General features: G+C 50.2%; 1 protein-coding gene across 1 annotated transcript in view; it reads right to left on the bottom strand.

The window, feature by feature from the left end:
- Nucleotides 1–448: 448 nt before the first annotated feature.
- The window catches only part of PPP1R37 (protein phosphatase 1 regulatory subunit 37), a 155,550-nt gene continuing 133,102 nt past the window's right edge, over nt 449–22,896 (bottom strand). The window contains exons 12-13 of the mRNA XM_044988816.1: nt 15,018–15,108; nt 449–3,165 (exon numbers count right to left, since the gene is read on the bottom strand). Of these exons, the coding sequence (XP_044844751.1) occupies nt 15,026–15,108 (83 nt within the window). The 3' untranslated portion in view covers nt 449–3,165; nt 15,018–15,025. The remainder of the gene's footprint in view (nt 3,166–15,017; nt 15,109–22,896) is intronic.

The following is a 22,896-nucleotide window of genomic DNA, read 5'->3' on the forward strand; positions in this document are numbered from 1 at the left end:
TAAGAGCCTTAGGGGCACCAACCCCAGTGACAGCCAATGAGACTTGTGCTCTGAGCTCATTTCGGTGCTTCTGAAAACCCCACTGATGATCCTCGTGTAGCTTTACAGGGGTTTGCCTGACAGGTATTTTACCCATCAAAGTGAAAAACAAAAGGGCAAATACATTCGGAACAGGAATATCCTGGGAGAGGACAGACAAGCATTTCAGAGGCTGGACCACTGGACTGAGACTGTCCTATCAAGCTCACACCCATAGGTACCATGCAGAACTTCAAGCCACTGTCTGGTTTTCCTAATGGCTCTTTTTGCCAGGGTAGTGGATGGTAGCGCTAGCTCTGCAGAGTTCCTTTGGAAAGGATATTGCTTCAGTTCTAGTGAAATCTCACCTTCTCTTCTTTGCCATGAACAAAACAAGTGTCATTTGTAGGTACCAAACAGACAGGAGGAGTCAGTGACGAATGCAGTTTTCATTTAATAGAAAACAGTGTTAACAAAAATACACAACAGAAAGAAATGACAAACATTAGCAAATAAATCACCATCCTTTGTACGTCGTGTTAATGCAGCAAATTCCTAATGTGATTCAGTTTCAGTGCACGAAGAGCTAAAATTTCTGCATCTCCAGCCTTGATTCCCATGCAATGAAGTGCCCTCACAGCTCCCTGATAGATTTATTGCACTTAAGAAAAAATAAAAAATAAAAAAAGCTTAAGTTCTACCCAACAACCCCCTCTCTAGGCTGTTTCTCTGGTCAGTTTATACAATAAATTTGTTAAATTACAGATTAGTACCATAGTTTCCTTCCGAGGTTTCTCTTCATAGCAGAGCAGTAATCCACATATACAGAAATATTTCTCTTCCGAAAACCATTTTTGGGGGCTGGTGGGAGGGTCTGTCTGCCATTCCTCGTGGATTTGAACCAAAATGGTAGTTCAAGACCTAATTTAACCTACCGAGTCTTCCTTCCTCTCCAACTCAAGGATAAAGATGGTTCAATCTCTTATGACCCACATCATTCAGACTTTACGCTAACAGGCCTTGCTACACGATAAAAAGGGTTTGCTGCATAATTTTGTTTCCCTTCCTTGATTGTTCCGCTTGCATGTGCTATATTGAAGCCTTCTGCCCAACACCTCAATGCTGCCTTAGAACTGCTGGTTCCTCCCGAACAGGCCAGCTCCTCTTTCTGGCTGTGGGTACAGGGCAGGCATTCCATTCATTTGGATTTGCACTCTGGAAATTCTGGCTTTCATTGTAATAGTGACTTCGGAATAATGGCCTCTTTGGGTGTCATGCTTTATGCAGGGTGTGGTATGTTGCAGTGGGACTTTGCAGCCTAAAATAATGACCCATTCCACACTCTCGATACCAGAGTGCTCGGCCAGCAGAATCTCACAAGCCCTGGGACATTGAGAGAGAACCCTCCCTGAGAAAATTGAACACCTTTTCCAGAGCAAACGGATTCCTTCCCTTGGCAAGAAGAGTAAAGGAAAGGCACCTCTAATGGTATATTCGTCCTATCAAAGGTGTGACAGCCTCTGGGATTCTCTGTATTAAGCACAATTTATGGAATGGAGCATGTTCCAATGCAGAATTGAAAATTCATCCCGAAAAACCTTTGGTAAAAGGGGCACATATTCTCTAAAGCAAGATTTTATACACTGAATCAGAAGGCCCGCTGACCAGCTAAATGAAAGCTACTTACACAATCATGAAAAGTCAAATTCCTGTTCATCTTTTAATGGTGTAACATGTCCCCTGAATCTTTCCTCAGCCAAATACAAAAGGAGTTGGAAAATCCAAAACAGAAGGAGGGCAGTAACTTAAACAAACCAGGTGATCCTAGACTTCCTTTAATGTAATAAAATGTAGAGGATCCAACTATTTCTACTGCATATTTGCCTCTGGCTCAGTATTAGATTGCTGGATGAGCCCCCAAATGGAGATGACTGAGTCAGCTCCATCCCACCCTCCCTCTCTCTCACGCTGTCAGTTCCATACTATATGGCTTTGAGAAAACCTTGCTAAAGGGGGTAATTTGTCCTTCTGTTTGAAGCTTATAAAGTTAGGAAACTAGAATAGACTCAGCCATGATGATTCCTTCTCCCCCAAGAGAGAGACAACGATGTAAGGAATTTCACCTCATCCTCAAGGGTATTAGCTGTGCCTCTTGAACGCATCTCAGGCAGGAAGCCCCCTGAAATGTGGATCTCAGAAACGCGTGTGTGTGTGCACAAGCACGCCGGCTAGTTATGTCAGTGTGGTGTTCTGTGTAGGATTTGCACGAGAAGGTATTTCTGATGGTGCTTTTTGGCAGAGTTCTGCAAACCAGGAGTACAGTTCCAAAAAGGCTGCAGGTTAGACTAAAAGTAATTCTACATTGTTTTCTAAGTTAAATCCTGTTCAGTACTTTGAAGCTCATGATAAATATATACCTAAAAAGGAATTTAAAATAAATAACCATTGTGGCTGTGGATGCAGCCTATCCTGGACAGCTTGTCTGGCAATACAAGTCTCAACAGGTGACTACAGCTTGTCAGTGCCACGCTTCCCAGGGACACAATCATGTGCAACCATTCTGCTAGCAGGTTTCCATGTTAGAAAACAGTTTTCTTAAACTAGCCTTCAGAGACCTAGGACACTTGTAGTGTATGGAAAGCAATCCCAGGCCTGAACCATGAGGCTCTGGGTTTTTAATCTCCCATTTGAATTGGAGAATATTTCTGTCCAATGCCCGGTCTCCAGGATTGAGGAGATCTTCTCCTTACAAATTACTCAGTAACAGTGGTAATTCCAGAGAAATAGAGAAAGAAAAATGCAAATGCATCAGGTAGTGTCTACAGAAGGTCAGAAAGTAGTGCCGTTTCCATCAGGTGCCAGAGCTCACCTTGGAATCAGGTAGGGAAATCACTCTTTTGGTAAGATTTTCTCTCTGTTCTCCTTCCCTTCCTGAATCATCTTGAAAATAGCCGAGTCCTTCCTTATAGGGCAGCGTCAAGAATGTGGGGAAGTGTCTAGGGCAGGAAATATCACATGGTTTTGAAAAAGAATAACCTCTGTACTGCAGACCAAGGTTCTTCTGAATCATGTGGAGTGGAAAGGGAATAAAGCTACACAGGCATGTCCCAAGACAGTCTCAGCTCAACGTAGATCGACCCAGAGGAGCTGTGAGAGAACAAACAAAAAGTCAGACATCACAGGAATTGCCAGACAGGATCAGCAGGCGTGTGGCCTCTCTTGTACAGTGCTCAGCACCAGATGCTCCTGAGAAAGCCACAAAAATCTCCATCACCCACAGCTATAGACTAGCCAGCCCTATAGAGGCAGCGTGCTGCTAACCCCAGCAGTCAGTGGCTGAGACAGGAGGATTTGTTTTCCTTATACATATATTCCTTATGTTCTTTTACCCTAACTTATATCAAACCACAGAATGGAGTTGGAACAGGTCCCAGCCTCTTTGCCTAAGGCTACTACATCTACCACAAGAGTTTAATAATACCTGCTCTCAAGATCTATTTCAATAATAACTGACACCCTACATTTCCCTTTACAATTTTATTTAAAATCAGATACACACACTAACTTGGAGCACAGCTCCTCTTAAGAAAACATCATAAAACACAGACTTAAAAATACAATACAGTAACTCCTCACTTAACATCCTCCTGGTTAACGTCATTTCGTTGCTGATCAATTAGAGAACATGATCTGTTTAAAGTTGCGCAATGCTCCCTTATAACGTCGTTTGGCAGCCGCCTGCTTTGTTTACTGCTTGCAGAAAGAGCAGCCCGTTGGAGCTAGCTGGTGGGCACTTGGAATCAGAGTGGACCGGCAGCCCCGCTAGCCCCTATTAGCTCCCTGCTCCCCTAAGTACCCCGTGTGCAATTGCCAGGCAGTTCAGCTGTCCCTCCCCGCACTGCCCTGTGTTGCTCCTGCCCTCTGCCTTGGAGCTGCTCCTGGGAGCCTCCTGCTTGCAGTGCGGGGAGGTGGGGGGGGAAGGGTGCTAATGTCAGAGTGTCCCCCTCCCCTCTGCTCCTGCCCCCTGCTTCTTTACACCATCTCTATAGAGCGGAGGTAGAGGGGAGACACACAACGGCTCAGGACAGAGGGAGCTTGCTGGCAGCAGCTGCTGTCTCAACTTGCTAATCTACTTAAAAGGGCAGTGTACTTAAAGTGGGGTCAGCATACGTAAAGGGGCAATGCGCATCTCTCCCCCACACAGGGTGTATGTCTCTGTCTCTCTCTGCCATGCTGTCTCCCTTCCCTCCATTCCTGCTGCCTTGTAGAGTGTAAGGCTACATTAACAACGTGTTAACCCTTGAGTGCTCAGCCAAGTGCTAGTTCATCATTTAGCAGTAAGGCATTCCCTGGGAAATATCCCACCCTCTGACTTCACCATCTCAACCAAGCTTCACAATCATCATTGCTGTCTACAGTATTAAACTGTTTAAAACTTTTAGTGTGTATGTATGTGTATATATATATATATATATATATACACACGTTTTTGTCTGGAGAAAAAAATTTCCCTGGAACCTAAGCCCCCCTATTTACATAATTCTTATGGGGAAATTGGATTCGCTTAACATTGTTTCACTTAAAGTAGCATTTTTCAGGAACATAACTACAACGTTAAGCGAGGAGCTACTGTACTAATCATCATTAATTAACTAGATAAACTAAATCTCAGCATTTGCAGGATTTCTTCCACGTAATATAGGAAATACCTACAGAGTATGGCAGTTATCCTAGTAATGTTATTTAGTAACTAAACCTCTTGAAAAGTTTTTAAGGGCAACTACTATTAAAATGCATTATTTCTGTCATGTCAGTGTACAGCACATGCATAATATTCTAAAGCAACACCTCTGGTGATGTCCTAATCTGCAGTATATAACAAATCATGCAGGAATCTCATATGCTCCTAACCACCAGAAACTACACTTTCTTTTTAATAAAACCTTTGATGCAGATATGTAGCACACTGAGTCCTTCAGAACATCACAACCTGAATCGAACAACTGGGGGAGCCCAGCAAAAAGGTCTAGATTGTTGGGCCCTTCCAAGGCCGTCTGTGACAAAGTGAAATCTTCTGTAATATTATTAGGAATTGATATGCTTGGAAGTATGCAGTGTACTTGTAGCCGTGTTGGTCCCAGGATATGAGAGAGACAAGGTGGGTGAGGTAATATTGACTGGACCAACTTCTGTTGTCTCTCTCACCAACAGAAGTTGGTCCAATAAAAGATATTACTTCACCCACCTTGTCTCTCATGCTTGGAAGTGTCATACGTGACTACGAATTGCTACCCAGTGAGTGCAGAAGGATTAAAAGGTTTGTGAGGTAGAAGAGCAGACATGAGGTGCTTGGATCACGTAACTGTCTGGAGTGATATGAATGGGTTGCTACAGACTGGCTGAAACCAACCCATATCAATGGAGGCTCTGGAAAGACAACTGAACCCTGAGGACTGAATAACTGATACCTAACAATGGGAAACTCCAGCAGACAGAACTTTTGAACTCAGCAGGGATCCTGCAGGAGGATAACAATGGACCGAAAGGTGTCAGGTGGCTGTGTTAGGAGCTGGCCTTTGGAGGGACACAGAGCTCTCCCCTGGGACTGACTGACAGAAAGAGGGAGTCAAAATGGATTCTAGAGCAGCTTGGCTGGACAGAGCTGTGACGCTGGCCAGTCTGAACTCTGTCTTAGCCTGTACTTCTCTCTGCTAACTTAAGGACTTTCCGATAGTGTATGCCAGTTGTTTTGAAAAGGCTGCCTGGTGTTCCTGCAAATACCTGGTGAGGTGCATTGGTCCCAGAAGAGGGCACAAGTCTCAGAATAAGAGACTACCACAATGGAACTTGCTGGGCAGAACTCAAGGTGAGAAGCAGGAGAGCTGGAGCCCAGAGACTCAGTCTCAGAGGCATGTGGCCTGCCCTTAAGGAAGATTGGGACCCCTTGTGGGTCTGGCATACTGAAGGAGAACCACCAAAGGACTGTTTAAAGGCTAGGGCACGCAGAGATCCTGTGTATCCATGATACCATCTTACTGTCAGGTGGATTAGCATCCAGTGGTCCCAGTACCATAAAGAGAGCACTGAAAGGGCTCCGTAGCTCTGGGAGTGGAATAACCACCCCACTGCCCATTCAGGGTGAGGAGGACATGAGAGGTCCCAGAGGACTAGGGAAGAACAAACAGTACCTATCTTTAAAAAGGAGAATGACTACAGACCTGTCAGCCTCGCTCTGATATTCAAAAAGATATGGGGACACATTATTAAACAATCAATTTATAAGCAATTAGAGGATAATAGGGTGATAAGTAATCACCAACATGGATTTGTCAAGAATAAATCATGCCAGATCAACCCGATTTCCTCCTTTGACAAGGTTAATGGTCTAGTGGATAGGTGGGAAGCAGCAGACAGTAAGACTTCTGATACGGTGCCATATGACATTCTCATAAGCAAACAAAGAAAATGTGGTCTAGATGGAATTACTGAAAGGTGGTGCACAACTGGTGGATAGACTATACTCGAAGCGTAGTTCACTGCCAAGTCGGAGGACATATCTAGTGATGTCCCGCCCCCAGAAGGTCTGTCCTAGGCCAGGTACTATTCAGCATTTTCATGAATGACTTGGCTAATGGAGTGGAGAGCATGCTTATAAAATCTAATGATGACAGCAAACTGGAAGGGGTTTGCAAACACTTTAGAGGACAGGATTAGAATTCAAAATGACTGAGACAAATTAGAGAATTGGTCTGACATCTACAAGATGAAATTCCATAAAAACAAGTGCAAAGGACAGTGCTTAGGAAGGAAAAAAATGCACAACTACAAAATGGGAAATAAACAGCTGGGGATCGTACTGCTGAAAACGATCTGCGGGTTATAGTAGATCACAAATTGAACATGAGCTAACAACGTGATCCAATTGCAAAAAAGGCTATTATCAGTTTGGAGTGTATTAATGGGAATGTCTCATGTAAGACACTGGAGGTAATTGTCCCACTCTACCTGGTGAGACCTCAGCAGGAGTACAGTGTCCAGGTTTGGGCAACACACTTTAAGAAAGATGTGGACAAACTGGAGAGAGTCCAGAAGAGAGCAACAAAAATGATAAAAGGTTTAGAAAGTCTGACCATTGAGGAAAGTTAAAGACAGTTCCCTTTTCTGTAACTGGCGTTCTTCGAGATGTGTTGCTCATGTCCACTCAACTTAGGTGTGTGTGTTCGCCACATGCACCGGTGCTGGAAGTTTTTCCCTCAGTAGTATCCATAGGGGACTGGCGCCGGTGGCCCCTGGAGTGGCGCGCACATGTCACGGTATATAGGGTACCACCAGTTCCCCCCATCCTCAGCTCCTTCTTGCTGGAAACTCCAACACTGGGGAAGGAGGACGGGTTGTGGAATGGACATGAAGAACACATCTCAAATAACACCAATTACGGAAAGGGTCTTTTCTTCGAGTGATTGCTCATGTCCATTTAACTTGGGTGACTCCCAAGCAGTACCCCTCGGAGGTGGATAGGAGTTCACGTACACGTAGATTGCAACACAGCTCTGCTGAACCCAGCGTCGTCCCTGGCCTGCTAAGTGATGGCATAGTGGGCCGTGAACGTGTGCACTGAGGACCACGTCATGGCTCAACAGATGTCCTGGATCGGGAAGTGTGCCGGGAAGGCTGCCGAAGATGCCTGTGTTCTGGTGGGCTCTGACAATTGGGGGCGGAGGGACTCCTGCCAACGGGAAGCAGATCCGAACGCAAGAGGTGATCCAGTTAGAAATCCTCTGCGTGGACACTAGGAGGCCCTTCATCCTATCAGCTGTAGAGATGAAAAGCTGAGTTGACTTACGAAAAGGCTTTGTCCGATCTCGGTAGAAAGCCAGAGCCCTTCTTACGTCCAAAGTGTGAAGGCGCCTCTCTTCACTAGTCTCATGGGGCTTAAGGCAGAAGACTAGAAGGAAGATGTCCTGGCTCATGTGGAAAGTGGACATCACCTTGGGAAGGAAGGCCGGGTGGGGATGGAGCTGGACCTTGTCCTTATAGAAGACTGTGTACAGCGGTTCTGAGGTCAGGGCTCGCAGCTCAGAGATTCGCCTCGCTGACATCACCACCACTACCAGGAAAGCTACCTTCCATGATAGGTGAGACACGGAGCACAAGGCCAAAGGTTCAAAGGGCAGGCCTGTGAGCCTGGACAGAACCAAGCTGAGATCCCACTGAGGGGCTGGGGACCGGACTTGAGAAAAGAGTCTCCTCTAAGGAACACTGTTGTCATGAGAGAACACAGTCTGCCCCTGGATTGGCGGATGAAAGGCCGAAATGGCCACCAGATGCACCATGACAGAGAAGTGTGGAGACCCTGGTTCCTTAAATGAAGCAGGTAGTCCAAGATCGACTGCACCGAAGAATTTGAAGGAGAGATGCCCCGTTCGGCCGTTGGACCCCTTCTGAACAGGCCCGTTCATCTGGGTTCAGCCACACAGTATCCACGCTGTGAGGTTGAGGGATGAGAGGTTGGGGTGCAAGAGTCAGCTGTGATCCTGTGGCAGCGGGTCCGGTCAGTTTGGCAGGGGCCAGGGAGCGATTGCTGACAAGCTTGATAGCGTTCCAAACGAGTGCTGGTGAGGCCACGCTGGGGCAATCATGATAACCTGCGCCTTGTCCCTCTTGATTTTTGCTAGGACCTTGCTGATGAGCGGAATCGAAGGGAATGCATACATCAGGCTTCCTGCCCATGGCAGGAAGAAGGCATCGGAGAGGGACCCCGTCTGGACCAAAACCTGTGGCACTGCCTGTTCTGCCTGGTGGAGAACAAATCCACTTGGGGAGTTTCCCACCTCTGCAAGATTATGCCAACAACATCCAGGTGGAGCACCCACTCGCAGTGAGCGAAGAAGTCCCCGCTTAGGTGATCTGCTAGCATGTTTCTAGCACCAGAAGGCGACATGCTTTAGATGGATTCCGTGGTCGATGCAGAAGTCCCAGAGATGGAGGGCTTCTTGGCAGAGGGCCGAGGATCATGCTCCGCCTTGCCTGTTGATGTAGAACATCAAGGCCGTGTTGTCCGTGAGGACTCTGACCACTCTGCCCGACAGGTAAGGCCGGATGTCCGTGCATGCTCTGCACACCGCCCTGAGCTCTTTGACGTTTGTATGGGGCATCGATTCCTAGGGGAACCACATACCTTGGGTCTGGAGGGTGCTGAGATGTGCCCCCGCAGCCGAGGTCCGAGGCATCCGAAACCAACTCGACTAAGTGAGGAGTGCTGACGAAGGAACTCCTTCCAGGATTTTCCTGGGGTCGGTCCACCATCACAGCAAGGTAAGTACCGTCATGGGGATGGTGATGACCTTCTCCAGGTGGTCCCTGGATTTGGAGTAGACCCTGGCCAACCACTGCTGCAGGGGTCGCATCCGGAGCCTGGCACGGCGCACCACATATGTATACGCTGACATGCAACTTAGTAGGCGCAGGCAAACCCTGACTGTGATCAGGGGAAACACAGACACTTCTGCGATGAGGTCCGTCAGTGCCGTCAATCTCTCCAGCTGCAGGAACACCCTGAGGCAGGTCAAGTAGAGCACCACTCCGATGAACTCTATCTTCTGTACTGAAACTAACGTGGATTTTTTGTCATTCACCAACAGGCTGAGGCGACGGTAGGTGGCTAACAGCAACACCACATCCCTTTAGACCTGGGACCTGGCTCTGCCATTGACTAGCCAGTTGATGAGGTATGGGTAGATCTGGACACACCAATGTCTGAGGTAGGCAGCCACCACCGACATGCACTTGGTAAATACCCATGGTGCTGTTGCTAAGCCAAACAGGAGGACTGCAAATTGATAGTGGTTGTGACCTACCATAAACTGGAGGAAGTGTCTGTGTTCCTCAAAGATGGCGATGTGAAAGAATGCATCTTTCAGATCGAGGGCAGCATACCAGTCTCCCGGATCCAGGGAGGGGATGATGGAGGCCAGGGAGACCATGCGGAATTTTAGCTTTGCTAGGAAGTGCTTCAGGTCTTGCAGGTCCAGGATAGGTCGTAGACCACCCTTGGCCTTCGGGATTAAAAAGTAGAGGGAATAAAACCCTTCATTCCAGAACTCTAGAGGAACAATCTCCACCATACCTAGCTGCAGTAACCCCTCTACCTCCTGCTCGAGGAGACTCTTGTGAGATGGGTCCCTGAAGAGGGACAGGGAAAGGGGGTGGGAAGGAGGGGCAGAAAGCAACTGAAGGGTGTAACCCCGCTCCACCATACTGACGACCCATCGGTCCAATGTTATAGATGCCCACATAGGGAGGAAAGGAGAAAGGAGGTTGGCAAAAATAAGGGAGGGAGGATCCTGGGAACAGTCCGGTATTTTGCCCTCGGGCATACCCTCAAAACAAGCGCTTACCTGCCTGGGTTGACCCTGTTGCTCCCTGTGGTTAACAGCTTCTACTACTAGGCTGTGTGAACCCCCTCAGGTTCAGTGGGTACCACGGCATCAGCCACTGTGCCTGAGGCCACGGGGCTGGTTTTGGTGCCAATAATGTAGCCGGTACCGCCAATACCGGAGATTATCCCATCATCAGAGAACCTCGCTCCGAACCAGGGCTGGATCCTGAGTAGTCGCTCCCAGGTGACCATGCCTGGAGCTGGAAATCTACATCTTGTGCTTGATGAGCAGTACTGGGATGAGGAGCGGGCTCGGTGCTGGGAAGCACCCACACGTGGTGATGCCCTCCTAGGGGATCGGTGATGGTCCGAAGAATGGTACCGTTGATCCCTTGATGGGTCCCTGGAGTGGTACGGCAGTCTCAGAGATACTGGGTGCCGGGACCGGTACTCCTGCCGGGGGAACGTGTGCCTCCAAAGGTCTGTGCCCAGTGGCCGGAGAGCTGTGCCTCGAGCCTCTCTGCCCGTGCCCAAGGTCTGGGGACTGAATAGGACTACACTGCGTCTGCCTATCGCGGTCAGACGTGTGGTGGCTATGGGACGGTGAGCGCTGGCGGGACATCCCCTATGACGGGGAACGGTGCTGCTGAGGTGGGGACTGAAGCGGTCCGAAGGCAGGTTTACCCTGTGATCGGGGAACTGCAGGAGCTGGTGTTGGTGGCACCAGGAGGGAAATTATCTCCTGCACCATCTGCAGGGCCTCCAGCATGGACGGCACCCGAAGCTGACAGAGGCCTCTTCCGCTATCAGGGGTAGCCGGCGGGGAGCGGGTTGGGCTACATTGCTCCCCCGGAGCTTGGGCCCAGATCCCAATGTGGGTGAAGAGTTGCCTGGCCTGAGACCTTGCTCACACCCAGTCTTATCCTTTCCCTTGGGGGAGGTTGGCGACCAGCCTCGTCCCGCCTTCTTGGGCTTCTTGGTCGGAGCCACGGATGGGGACTGGTGCCAGCTAATGGACAGTCCTGGTGGGGCGCTGCGCACCGAGGTCACGGTACTCAGCACCGAGTCGGAGCGTTGGCTCCAGTGTCGGAGTGAGGACCAACTCCATAAGGAGCGCTCTTAAACGAATATCGCACTCCTTCTTAGTCCTTGGCTTGAACTTGCAACTTTTAGACTTCTCACTAATATGTCCTTCGTCCAAGCAACACAGACAACGGCTGTGTGGATCACTAAAGGCATGGGCCTCTTGCAGCAATCACAGGGCTTAAAGCCTGGGGATTGGGGCATGCCCTATCCTGAGGCAAAGTCCCTTTCGGGACCTACAAAGTCTCTAACTATAGCTAAGGGATTTATCAACACCAATATAAAACTATAAACTGTATAAACAGAAGATAACTAGTTTGTACGAATGAGTAGTTAGAGCACTAACTGAAGCAGCAACAGTTCCAGCACTGTCACTGGCGGCAAGAAGGAACTGAGGGTCGGGGAAACCAGCGGCACCTTATATACCATGGCATGTGCGCGCCACTCCTGGGGGTGCCGGAGCCGGTCCCCTACGGATACTGCTGAGGCAAAAACTTCCGTCACCAGTGCATGTGGCGAGCGCACACACCTAAGATGAACGGACATGAACAATCACTTGAAGAAGAACTGGGCATGCTTAGTCGAGAGGAAAGAAGGCTGAGGTAAGACCTGATAACAGTCTTCATATATGTTAAGATACGTTACAATAATTAAGTTCTGGAATAGGTTACCAAAGGAGGTTGTGGAATCCCTGTTATTGAAGGTTTTTAAGAACAGGTTAGACAAAACATCTGTCAGGGATGGATTAGGTATACAGTTGAACCCTGTTATGTCGCCGGCCTAGGGGTTTGCCAAAAATAGTCCAGATAACCGATGATCGAGATAAACCCCTATGCACCCCCCCACCCCTGAACTCCCCTGCCCTCTCTCCAACACCCCCTCCCTGCCCCCTTACCGCGGTGCCTGCACGTGGCTGGATCCGGCGAAGCGGGACGGGGACCCGGAGCCGGGCAGCCAAAGAAGCGGGACCCGGTAAGCGGGCCGGGCGGCAGGCGAAGCGGGACCGGGTAAGCGGGCCGGGCGGCAGGCGAAGCGGGGACCGGGTAAGCGGGGCCGTGCGGGCGGGCGGGGACGGGCAGGGACCGGGTATGCGGGGCCGGGCGGGCGGCGAAGCGGAGCCGGGCGGAGGGGCGGGCGGCGAAGCGGGGACCGGCGAAGCGGAGTCGGGTGGGGGGGCGGCAGGCAAAGCGGGGACCAGGTATGCGGGGCCGGGCTGGCGGGGACGGGCAGGGACCGGGTATGCGGGGCCGGGCTGGCGGGGACGGGCAGGGACCGGGTATGCGGGGCCGGGCGGGCGGCGAAGCGAAGCCGGGCGGAGGGGCGGGCGGCAAAGCGGGGACCGGCGAAGCGGAGCCGGGCGGGCAGGCGGCAGGCAAAGCGGGGACCAGGTATGCGGGGCCGGGCGGGGCCGGGCAGGGACCGGGTATGCGGGGCCGGGCGGGCGGGGACGGGCAGGGACCGGGTATGCGGGGCCGGGCGGGCGGGCGGCGAAGCGACGCCGGGCGGGGGAGCGGGCGGCAAAGCGGGGACCAGGTATGCGGGGCCGGGCGGGGCCGGGCAGGGACCGGGTATGCGGGGCCGGGCGGGCGGCGAAGCGAAGCCGGGCGGAGGGGCAGGCGGCAAAGCGGGGACCGGCGAAGCGGAGCCGGGCGGGCAGGCGGCAGGCAAAGCGGGGATCAGGTATGCGGGGCCGGGCGGGGACGGGCAGGGACCGGGTATGCGGGGCCGGGCTGGCGGGGACGGGCAGGGACCGGGTATGCGGGGCCGGGCGGGCGGGGACGGGCAGGGACCGGGTATGCGGGGCCGGGCGGGTGGCTGGGGACGCGGGGAGCGGGCGGCTGGGGAACCACGCGGCTGGAGAGCCAGGGAGCGGGCGGCTGGGGACGCGGGGAGCCGGGCTCGAGATATTAGGGTTGGGCAAATCGACATAACGGATGAGAAACCCATAAGATAAAGAGGGAGTTTGGCGGTTCCACTTGTAAAACCTCGAGTTAATAGGATTGGCAAGTTAACCGAGGTCGAGATAAATGGGTTCGATTGTACTTGGTCTTGCCTCAGCACAGGCGGGTGGATTAGAGGACATCTGGAGGTTCCTTCCAGGCCTATACTTGTATGATTCCTCCACCATTTTTTCCCCTAATGCACAACTGGTTAGATGTATTCTCAGTGGGGGTTGCTGGGTTTTTTCCCACCTTCCTCTGAAACATCAGCGATTGGCCATGGCTGGAGATGGGACACCAGCTGGGGTGGACCAGTGCTCTGAGGTGGTACAGATAATTCTCTTCTAGATTCCTGGCTGGGGTGACTTGCTCACACGCTCAGGGTCATACCGATCAACAGACTGTGGCCCAGGTCAGATTGGCAGGGATCTTGGGGTTTTTTCACCTTTCTTTGCAGTGGATTGCCTGCTGAGATCATCTGACCACATCTCACCTAATCAATTCCCTGCTATTGCAGGGCCCTCGGGCACTGGTGGCACCTTGATCTTTTCTGCTCTCTTCCTGTGGCACACATCAGTTTAGTTTCCTGAGGACTGAAATACTTTGGGCTAAATATCTGGGTTAAATTTAATGGCCTGTAATATATAGGGGTCAGATTAGATGATCTCATGCTCAGCCAGGGTAAGTCATATCATCTGGACAATGCCAGTGAACGAGACCAGGATAGGCCACCGCCTCATGAAGATGAAACAGATGTTCCACTCAGTCTGTACCACTGTTTACTCAGATTGGAGAGCTCTTTGGGCCTGCACCTATCCACTAATATATCCTCTCTCCACCACACAGACCTGTATAGCTTCTCCGCCTACAGAAGTTATATGAGTGGATGACAACGGTAACATAGTTTTTGAAACATATATATATATATATATATATAAATAAAATCAGTGGTTTTCAACCTGTGGTCCATGGACCCTGGGGTCCTCAGACTATATCTAAGGGGTCCGCGGAAGGTTGTCAATGCCATAGAAAAGTGGTTTTCAACCTGGGGTCTGCAGACTGTATCTAAGATTTCCAAAGGGATCCACACCGCCATTTGAAATTTTTCAGGGGTTCACAATGAAAGAAAGTTGAAAACCACTGACAAATAAATTATCTACTAAAAACTGCATTGAAACCATGATATTCAGGTGGTAAAGTCAGGCCCTCAGAAGTTAGGAAATACCACAAGGAACACTTGTGCAACATTAACACTGCCACCTCCTTATGCGTATGCGTTGTGACACAATTACATGGTCACATACTATTTTTTGCACAGGGAAAATATTTTGGGTGTGTGAAGTCAGGTTGACCTAGGTCTAGAGTGTGTTTTTATTACAGACATGCTTGACTGTGTCTGAATGAAGCTAGCACAGATTCACCAGCCTGTCTCACACCCAGAGCTATTCTGGCAACTAGGACGTTGTAGACAAAACAGTTTGTTCTCTTCATCACAGAAACAGCAGCCGCTTTCAGAAACTCTAGTTTCCTTCTGTCTTGATTCTGTTACGCCAGTGACCAAAAAGTTTCCTTACCACAGGATTCTTTGCTGTCCTTACCTAAAGTGTCACAGTGGCTCCTGCCCTGTCTCTTGACTTGCCTCTAGGAGCAATTCCTCCAGCTCCTTCTCATTCTTGGAACAGTTTAATTCTGAAAACAAACAAGGATGAACCTCATTAATCACCAACCTTAAGACCAATTAATTTTCATTAAGAAACAAGCACCATGTCACTCCCCAAATCTGGGATCAGTAGGGCATGTAAATTAGGAAGCCTGGGATGGATTAGGAGTAAGTGCTCAAACATAAGGCTGTTTCCATCCTATTGTATTAATTTATAAAAAGAGACTGGTGCAAAGAGACGAAGCAATCAAAGGTTAAGAATTTCCTAGCATTTAATGACAGAAGCAACCATTACATCATCTCATCAGACCTCCTATATAACACAAGTGCTACAACTTCACCCAAATACCTATGTGGAGCCCACTCACTGCAAAGTAATGCCATTCTCACTCCATTCAATAAAAATACAGGTCCCTCCCATTTAAAACCACTAGGAATGCTGACCTGAAGGGTCTTGTCTTTTTTAAAATGTATTAAACATTTTCAATCTTGTTTCTCATAATAAACCAAACTAGTTTTAGGCAATATGCCAATCTATTACACAAGTAAAAAGAGTACTATGCATCAGAAAAAAAGAAAAGACCAAGATATTTACACAGTGCTTGGATTCCCACATATTAACTGCAATACTCCAAGCACTTTTTTTTTAAATGGCACATAAAAAAAATTCAAAACCAAAAAACCAAACAAACATTGAAGAAATCAAAATCAAGAGGGGAAAAAGGTGAAATGGAGAGAAGAAATCAAGGGGAAGTGTGTGTATCTATACATCTGCTTTCATCCAGGCCTCCTGCAGGGTTCTTTACTTGACCAGTTCTAGGAAACTGACCCAAATAGACCCACATTTTCCCAGGGTTTTCCCATCTATTGTATGTGATCCCTTTCTTCGCAGCCAGGTCTGCCAGTCCATTACACCAGACTTTGTGCCTAGCGAGGGAATGAGGGTGTACTTGTCCAAGATAGCAAAACTGGACAGTAAAGCTCTGTGTAGTTATCCCCTTTCGTATGTTGATAGCCTCCATTTACTAGGTATATGACCCAGGACACAGGTACCTACTTTAAAGTCAAGTGAAGTCTATACGATCATGTTTATTCTGGTTTTAATGCCATCCCAGAAGTTAAAACAATAGGGCAACACACCTCCTTCGCCTCCACACCTCCAACGTCAAATCACTGGGGACAGCTTTAATTTTCTCAAGTCCTTGGAGAGACCCACGTACTCAAAAGATTATTTTTGTGGAGACAGAATCAGAGGTCCAAGGTTGCTTCCTTAACCTCTTGGGTTGCTCTATTCCCTGGTGGTGGCGTGGAGGGGGAAGAGATATCTATTGTCGATTCTTGGTTACATTTTTGCCTCTGTATAAACATCTGTATTAATGCTTTGGCGAGTCTTGTACAATGTAGCTTCCAGTCAGGGGAAATAGGATAGCTCTCTACAAAATTTGAGAAGTTCTGATGCTTCAGCAGCATAAATACTTCCAGGTCAAATTCTGAAGTGGGCATTACTGTAGTTGGAGAGAAGTAAACAGTGTGATCTGGTCCTCAGTTATTAATTGGGATATATATGGCATGGTGTATTCCATTCATTTTTCCCTCATTATTGTCTTCCTCCCCGATTTTTAGCATGGAAGTATCCAAGACTGGGCCTGCTACATGAGATGAGATGGAATGTGTGCTGGTGTGCCAAGGTCGACCATATCTAATGGGACGTACAGATGGTAGGAATTAGATCTTTTTGGCATCTACAGTATCCAGAGTCTAAGTGTTTCCTCTATCTTAAACTAGATGCGGTCAGTTGGTTTTGTCAAATAGGAAGTGAAACATCACACTCAAAAGAGGTAAGAGGCTGTACAGGAGTGGTGCCAGAGTTTCTGGAGCCCTAGGCAGAATCTGGGGGGCGGAATTTTGTGCGCTCCCCACAGGGCGCGTGGGAGCTTCCGGTTCCACTTCCATCGCGCTGCCGAAGAAGGACTCTCTGCCGAAATGCTGCAGTCATTGAGCTGCTCAATTGCCCGCCGCTGTTTTCCGCGGCACGTCGGCAGAAGGTCCTTCTTCGGCGGCGCGACGGGAGCAGAACCGGAAACTCTTGTGCGCCCCGTGGGGAGCGCACAAAATGCCACCCTAGGAGACCGCCTACGGTTGCCTAATGGAAGCGCCGGCCCTGAGTCTGTAAACAAACTGACTTACAAACCATATTCTTCATAGAAATACGTTTATGATATGAATATGGCATAACTTAGATATATTTGATGCAAGATGGCACATGTAAGATATCATTGGAAAGGTTATGATTTACTCAATGTGATTATCCAATTTGTATGCATGTATCATTTCTGTATCTAAAGTTACGCATGTAACAATTACAAATGCGGGTGTATTTAGGAAACACCCACCAGACAACCGACCATTACAGCCTTGATGGGCCATTTGGAAGAAACAATAAGACTGTGAAGATACTAATCTCTTTCCTTCGTGAGAGGCATCTTGGGACAGGTGTGACACTACCAGGTCAGGTGATATCACCTGATACAAAAAAAATACCATCTTGGACACTGCTGGTACTTTTCTTCTGTAGGGGGATGGGTATCAAAAAGATTTCCCACCTTAGGTAAATCCTTTTTAAGGCTCGGGAGGGGGTTAATCTAGACTCTCCTCCATTGCCTACCCAAGAAGAAGGACTGCTGATAGAAAGTAAAGGGACAAAGGAACTAACCTGAAGGGAAAGGCAGGGGTGAGTCCAGACTGAGATAGGGGTCTAGTCTGTAAGAAGAAATAACTGGAACTCTGCAACTTACCTAAAACAACATTTAGGGTGAGAAATTACTTCTTGAAACCAGTCTCTTTACGATCTTAAGCTCAGTATGTGTGTTTTGTTTTATTTGCTCAGTAATCTGCTTTGTTCTGTTTACGATCCCCTATAATCACTTAAAATCTGCCTTTCATAGTTAATCAGTTTGTTTTGTTTATTATTAAACCCGGTTTGTGCAATTGCTAACTGGGGGGTGGAGAGCAAGAGGTTGTGCATATCTTTCTCTTCACGTTGAGGGAGAGGGCGAATTCTTATGAGCTTGTGGTGTGCAGATCTTTTTATACAGTGCAAGACAGTATTATTTTGGGTTTATTCCCGAAGAGGGGGTGTGCATGTGAGTGCTGGGTGAACCCTCTCACACAGAGCTGACTTCAGTCTGTGTCTGCAGCTGGATGTGGCCCTACCTGTGTGTGTGTGCTGCGAGAAGCCGGAGAGCCTAATTCAGCAAAACAGGGAGAGAGAATCCAGGCTGGTGGAGCAGGACAGGCTCAGTGAAACCCTAGTACATCAGGTGGCATCCCAGAAGGGGGATCCAACGCGTCACACAAACCTCTTGCAAACTGCTCTGCCAGAGGGGGCAAGATGATGCGTTTTCATTATAGACCAAGGTACACATTGTCATGTCATGATACTAGGGGAGATGTTACACAATTCAAGTGACCACTCTCATTCCCAACTGGGGAAAGGGGATTACAGAATACTAGTAGCTTAACCATGAGTTTAATACTAAAAGAAAGAAAGTTCATAGATTTTACGGAAAAGGAGAAAGCAGTCTGATCATCTAGTCTCACCTCCTGCATGACACAGGCCAAAGAATGTCATCCTGCCATTCTGTCATGAAGCTCATAAATTCTGGTGGAACTAGAGCAAACATTTTAGAAAGACATCCAATCTTCATTTAAAGACTCCTAGTGTGGAAAATCCACCAAGTGTCTAGGTATGTTGTTCCAATGGTTAAGTATTCTCACTGGTAAAAATTTGCTCCTTACTTCTAAATCTAATTTATCTAATTTCAGGTTCTGATCACTGGATCTTATCATGCCTTTGTCTTCTAGATCAAAGGCTTTATGCAGTGTTGTAGCCATGTTGGTCCCAGAATATGAGAGACACAAGGTGGGTGACGTAAAAGACGGTTACTCACCGTTGTAACTGTTGTTCTTCGAGATGTGTTGCTCCTATCCATTCCAGTTAGGTGTGCGCGCCGCGCGTGCACGGCTCTTCGGAACATTTTTAGCCTAGCAACACCGGCGGGCCGGCTGGGCGCCCCCTGGAGTGGCGCCGCTATAGCGCTAGTTATATACCCCAGCCGGCCCGTCCGCTCCTCAATTCCTTCTTGCCGGCTACTCCGACAGTGGGGAAGGAGGGCGGGTCTGGAATGGATAGGAGCAACACATCTCGAAGAACAACAGTTACAACGGTGAGTAACCGTCTTTTCTTCTTCGAGTGATTGCTCCTATGCATTCCAGTTAGGTGATTCCCAAGCCTTACCTAGGCGGTGGGGTCGGAGTGAGACGTGGCAGAGTGCAAGACTGCGGAGCCAAAGGCTGCATCGTCTCTGGATTGCTGCACCAACGCGTAGTGGGAAGCGAAGGTGTGGACAGAAGACCAGGTGGCCGCTCTACAGATGTCCTGGATGGGGACATGGGCCAGGAAGGCGGCAGACGAGGCGTGCGCTCTCGTAGAGTGAGCGGTAAGACGGTTAGCTGGCACACCAGCCAGCTCGTAGCAAGTTCTGATGCATGCAGTGACCCATGAGGAAATCCTCTGAGAGGAGACCGGCTTGCCTTTCATGCGCTCTGCAACTGCTATGAACAGTTGTGGCGAACGCCGGAAGGATTTTGTTCGATGTATGTAGAACGCAAGGGCCCTGCGGACATCCAGGGTGTGCAGCTGTTGATCCCGACTCAAGGCATGAGGCTTAGGAAAAAAACGGGAAGGAAAATGTCCTGATTTACATGGAAGGCTGACACCACCTTAGGGAGGAAGGCCGGGTGAGGCCGAAGCTGTACCTTGTCCGCATGAAAGATGGTGTACGGAGGACCGGCCGTCAGGGCCTGGAGCTCAGAAACTCGCCTCGCTGAGGTTATGGCGACGAGAAAAGCTGTTTTCCACGACAGGTGGAGTAGCGAACACGTAGCCAAGGGCTCAAAGGGGGTTCTCATGAGCCTGCTCAAGACCAGATTCAGGTCCCAGGGCGGAGTCGGAGGCCGCACTGGCGGGAACAAACGCTTTAGACCCTTGAGGAAGCGGGAAACCGTCGGATCGGAGAAGATGGACCGGTGACCGACGGGTGGCCTGAAGGCAGATATCGCCGCCAGGTGCACCTTTAATGATGAGACCACAAGACCCTGCTCTTTAAGTGACCAGAGGTAGTCCAGGATCGTTGGGATAGGTACGACGAATGGATTCATGTCTCTCTGGTCGCACCATATGGCGAATCGCTTCCATTTAGAGAGGTAGGTCGAGCGAGTGGAGGGCTTTCTGCTCTCCAGCAGGACCCGCTGGACCGCCGCCGAACAGGCCCGCTCAGCGTGGGTCAACCACTCAGGTACCAGGCTGTCAGATGGAGGGACTGCAGGTCCAGGTGGCGGAGCCTGCCGAAGTCCTGCGTTATCAGGTCCGCCCATAAGGGTAGAGGGATGGGATCTCGTACCGATAGCTCGAGCAGCAGAGTGTACCAGTGCTGTCTCGGCCAGGCCGGAGCGACGAGTATGAGGCGGGCTCTGTCCCTCCGAAGCTTGAGAAGCACCCGATGTACGAGCGGGAACGGAGGGAAGGCATACAGTAGGTGACCCGTCCAGGGGCAGAGGAATGCGTCCGACAGGGAGCCCGGGGCGCGACCCTGGTACGAGCAGAACTGGTGGCACTTCCTGTTCTCTCTGGAGGCGAAAAGGTCTATCCGGGGAAACCCCCACCTCCGGAAAATTGTGTGAACCACATCTGGATGGAGGGACCACTCGTGGGACAGGAACAACCTGCTGAGATGGTCGGCCAGCGTGTTCTGCACCCCTGGAAGATAGGACGCCACCAGGTGAATGGAGTGGGCTATGCAGAAGTCCCACAGTAGCATCGCCTCCGTGCACAGCGGGGAAGATCGGGCTCTCTGACATTGATATGGAGGGAGAGCTCTCGGGGCGACCAAAGGCCTTGGGTGTGCAGGTCGGCTAGGTGCGCCCCCCACCCCAGCTCTGACGCATCCGTGGTCAGAGTGACGGATGGTTGAGGAGGGCGGAAAGAGACTCCGGCACACACGACTGCTGGGTCCAGCCACCAGGTGAGCGAAGCGAGGGCCGGCTTCGTGGGCGTGACTACCATATTGATGGAGTCGCGGTGGGGCCGGTACACTGACGCAAGCCAAATTTGAAACGGGCGAAGGTGCAACCTCGCGTACTGAGTGACGAACGTACACGAAGCCATGTGGCCCAGAAGGCGGAGGCAGGAACGCACCGTTGTCCGTGGGAAAGCTTGTAGGTCTCGAACTAGAGAGACCAGAGACTGATGCCGAGGTTGGGGCAGGCAGGCCCTGGCCACATTGGAATCCAGGACCGCACCGATGAACTCCACTCTTTGCGAAGGGGTCAACATCGACTTCTCGGCATTTATCATAAGCCCTAGACACTGAAACAGGGCTAGGTCCGTGGCCATGTGGGACGCCACCAGTTGGCGGGATGGTCCTCGGACTAGCCAGTCGTCGAGATAGGGGTAGACATGTATCGGACGACGGCGGATGGCCGCGGCCACCACTGCCATGCACTTGGTGAATACCCTCGGCGCTGTAGAGAGGCCGAAGGGCAGCACTGTGAACTGGTAGTGCGTATTGTTGACAACGAAACGCAGGTAGCGCCGATGAGGAGGGTAAATGGCGACATGAAAATACGCGTCCTTCATGTCGAGGGCGGCAAACCAGTCTCCCGGATCCAGGGAGGAAATGATAGTCCCCAGGGTCACCATGCGAAACTTGAGCCTGACAAGGTATTTGTTGAGCTCTCGGAGGTCGAGTATGGGTCGTAGGCCTCCCTTCGCCTTGGGGATTAAGAAATATCGGGAATAAAATCCCCTGCCTCGCAGATCGCTCGGCACCTCCTCTATAGCACCCAAGCTCAGCAGAGACTCGACCTCTTGTAGGAGGACTTGCTCGTGAGAGGGGTCCCTGAAGAGGGACGGGGTGGGGGCGAAACAAACTGAAGATGGTAACCAGACTCTACCGTGCGTAGCACCCAGTTGTCCGATGTAATCTGGGACCACGCCGGGAGGAAGTGGGAAAGACGATTGAAAAATAACGGGGAAGGATCCAGAGGAGAGACTGATGGGCCGTCCTCGGGCGTCCCATCAAAACGCCTGCTTCGGCCCTTGGAAGGCGCCTGGGACTGGGTACGCCGATTGCCCGATGGTCTACGGCGGTTCAGTCTGCCCCTGCGTGTATTATCAGGCCGTGACCTGGACTGATTGAACGGGCGAAAGGGCTGCTGCCTGAAGGGTCTCCGCTGTGTCGCAGGCGTGTGCATGCCCAATGTACGGATGGCAATGCGCCCATCCTTAAGGGTCTGGATTCTGGAGTCCGTTTTCTCCGAGAATAGGCCCTTGGTATCGAAGGGCAAGTCCTGCAATGTATATTGAACCTCTGGCGGCAAGGTGGACGATTGCAGCCAGGAGATCCTTCTCATTGTTACTCCCGATGCCAAGGTCCTGGCTCCGGAGTCTGCAGAGTCCAGTGAGCCCTGAATGGAGGACCTGGTAGCTTTCTTGCCCTCTTCTAGCAAGGCTGAGAACTCCTGCCTGGAGGATGTTGGAACCAACTCTGTAAACTTAGAGAGGGCCACGAAATTATCGTAGGCATAGCGGGCCAGGAGAACCAACTGATTGGCTATGCGTAATTGGAGGCCGCCAGCCGAATATACCTTTCGGGCGCCCTGAGCCTCGTGACCAGTCGTGTGAAGCGACCGATGGTTGGCGGGAAGGCCATGGGGGGGGCAGAGGCGCTCAGGGACTGCGCCGTCGATGCCACCAG

The sequence above is a fragment of the Mauremys mutica genome, chromosome 15, assembly GCF_020497125.1.
Source record: "Mauremys mutica isolate MM-2020 ecotype Southern chromosome 15, ASM2049712v1, whole genome shotgun sequence".
NCBI lineage: Eukaryota > Metazoa > Chordata > Testudines > Geoemydidae > Mauremys > Mauremys mutica.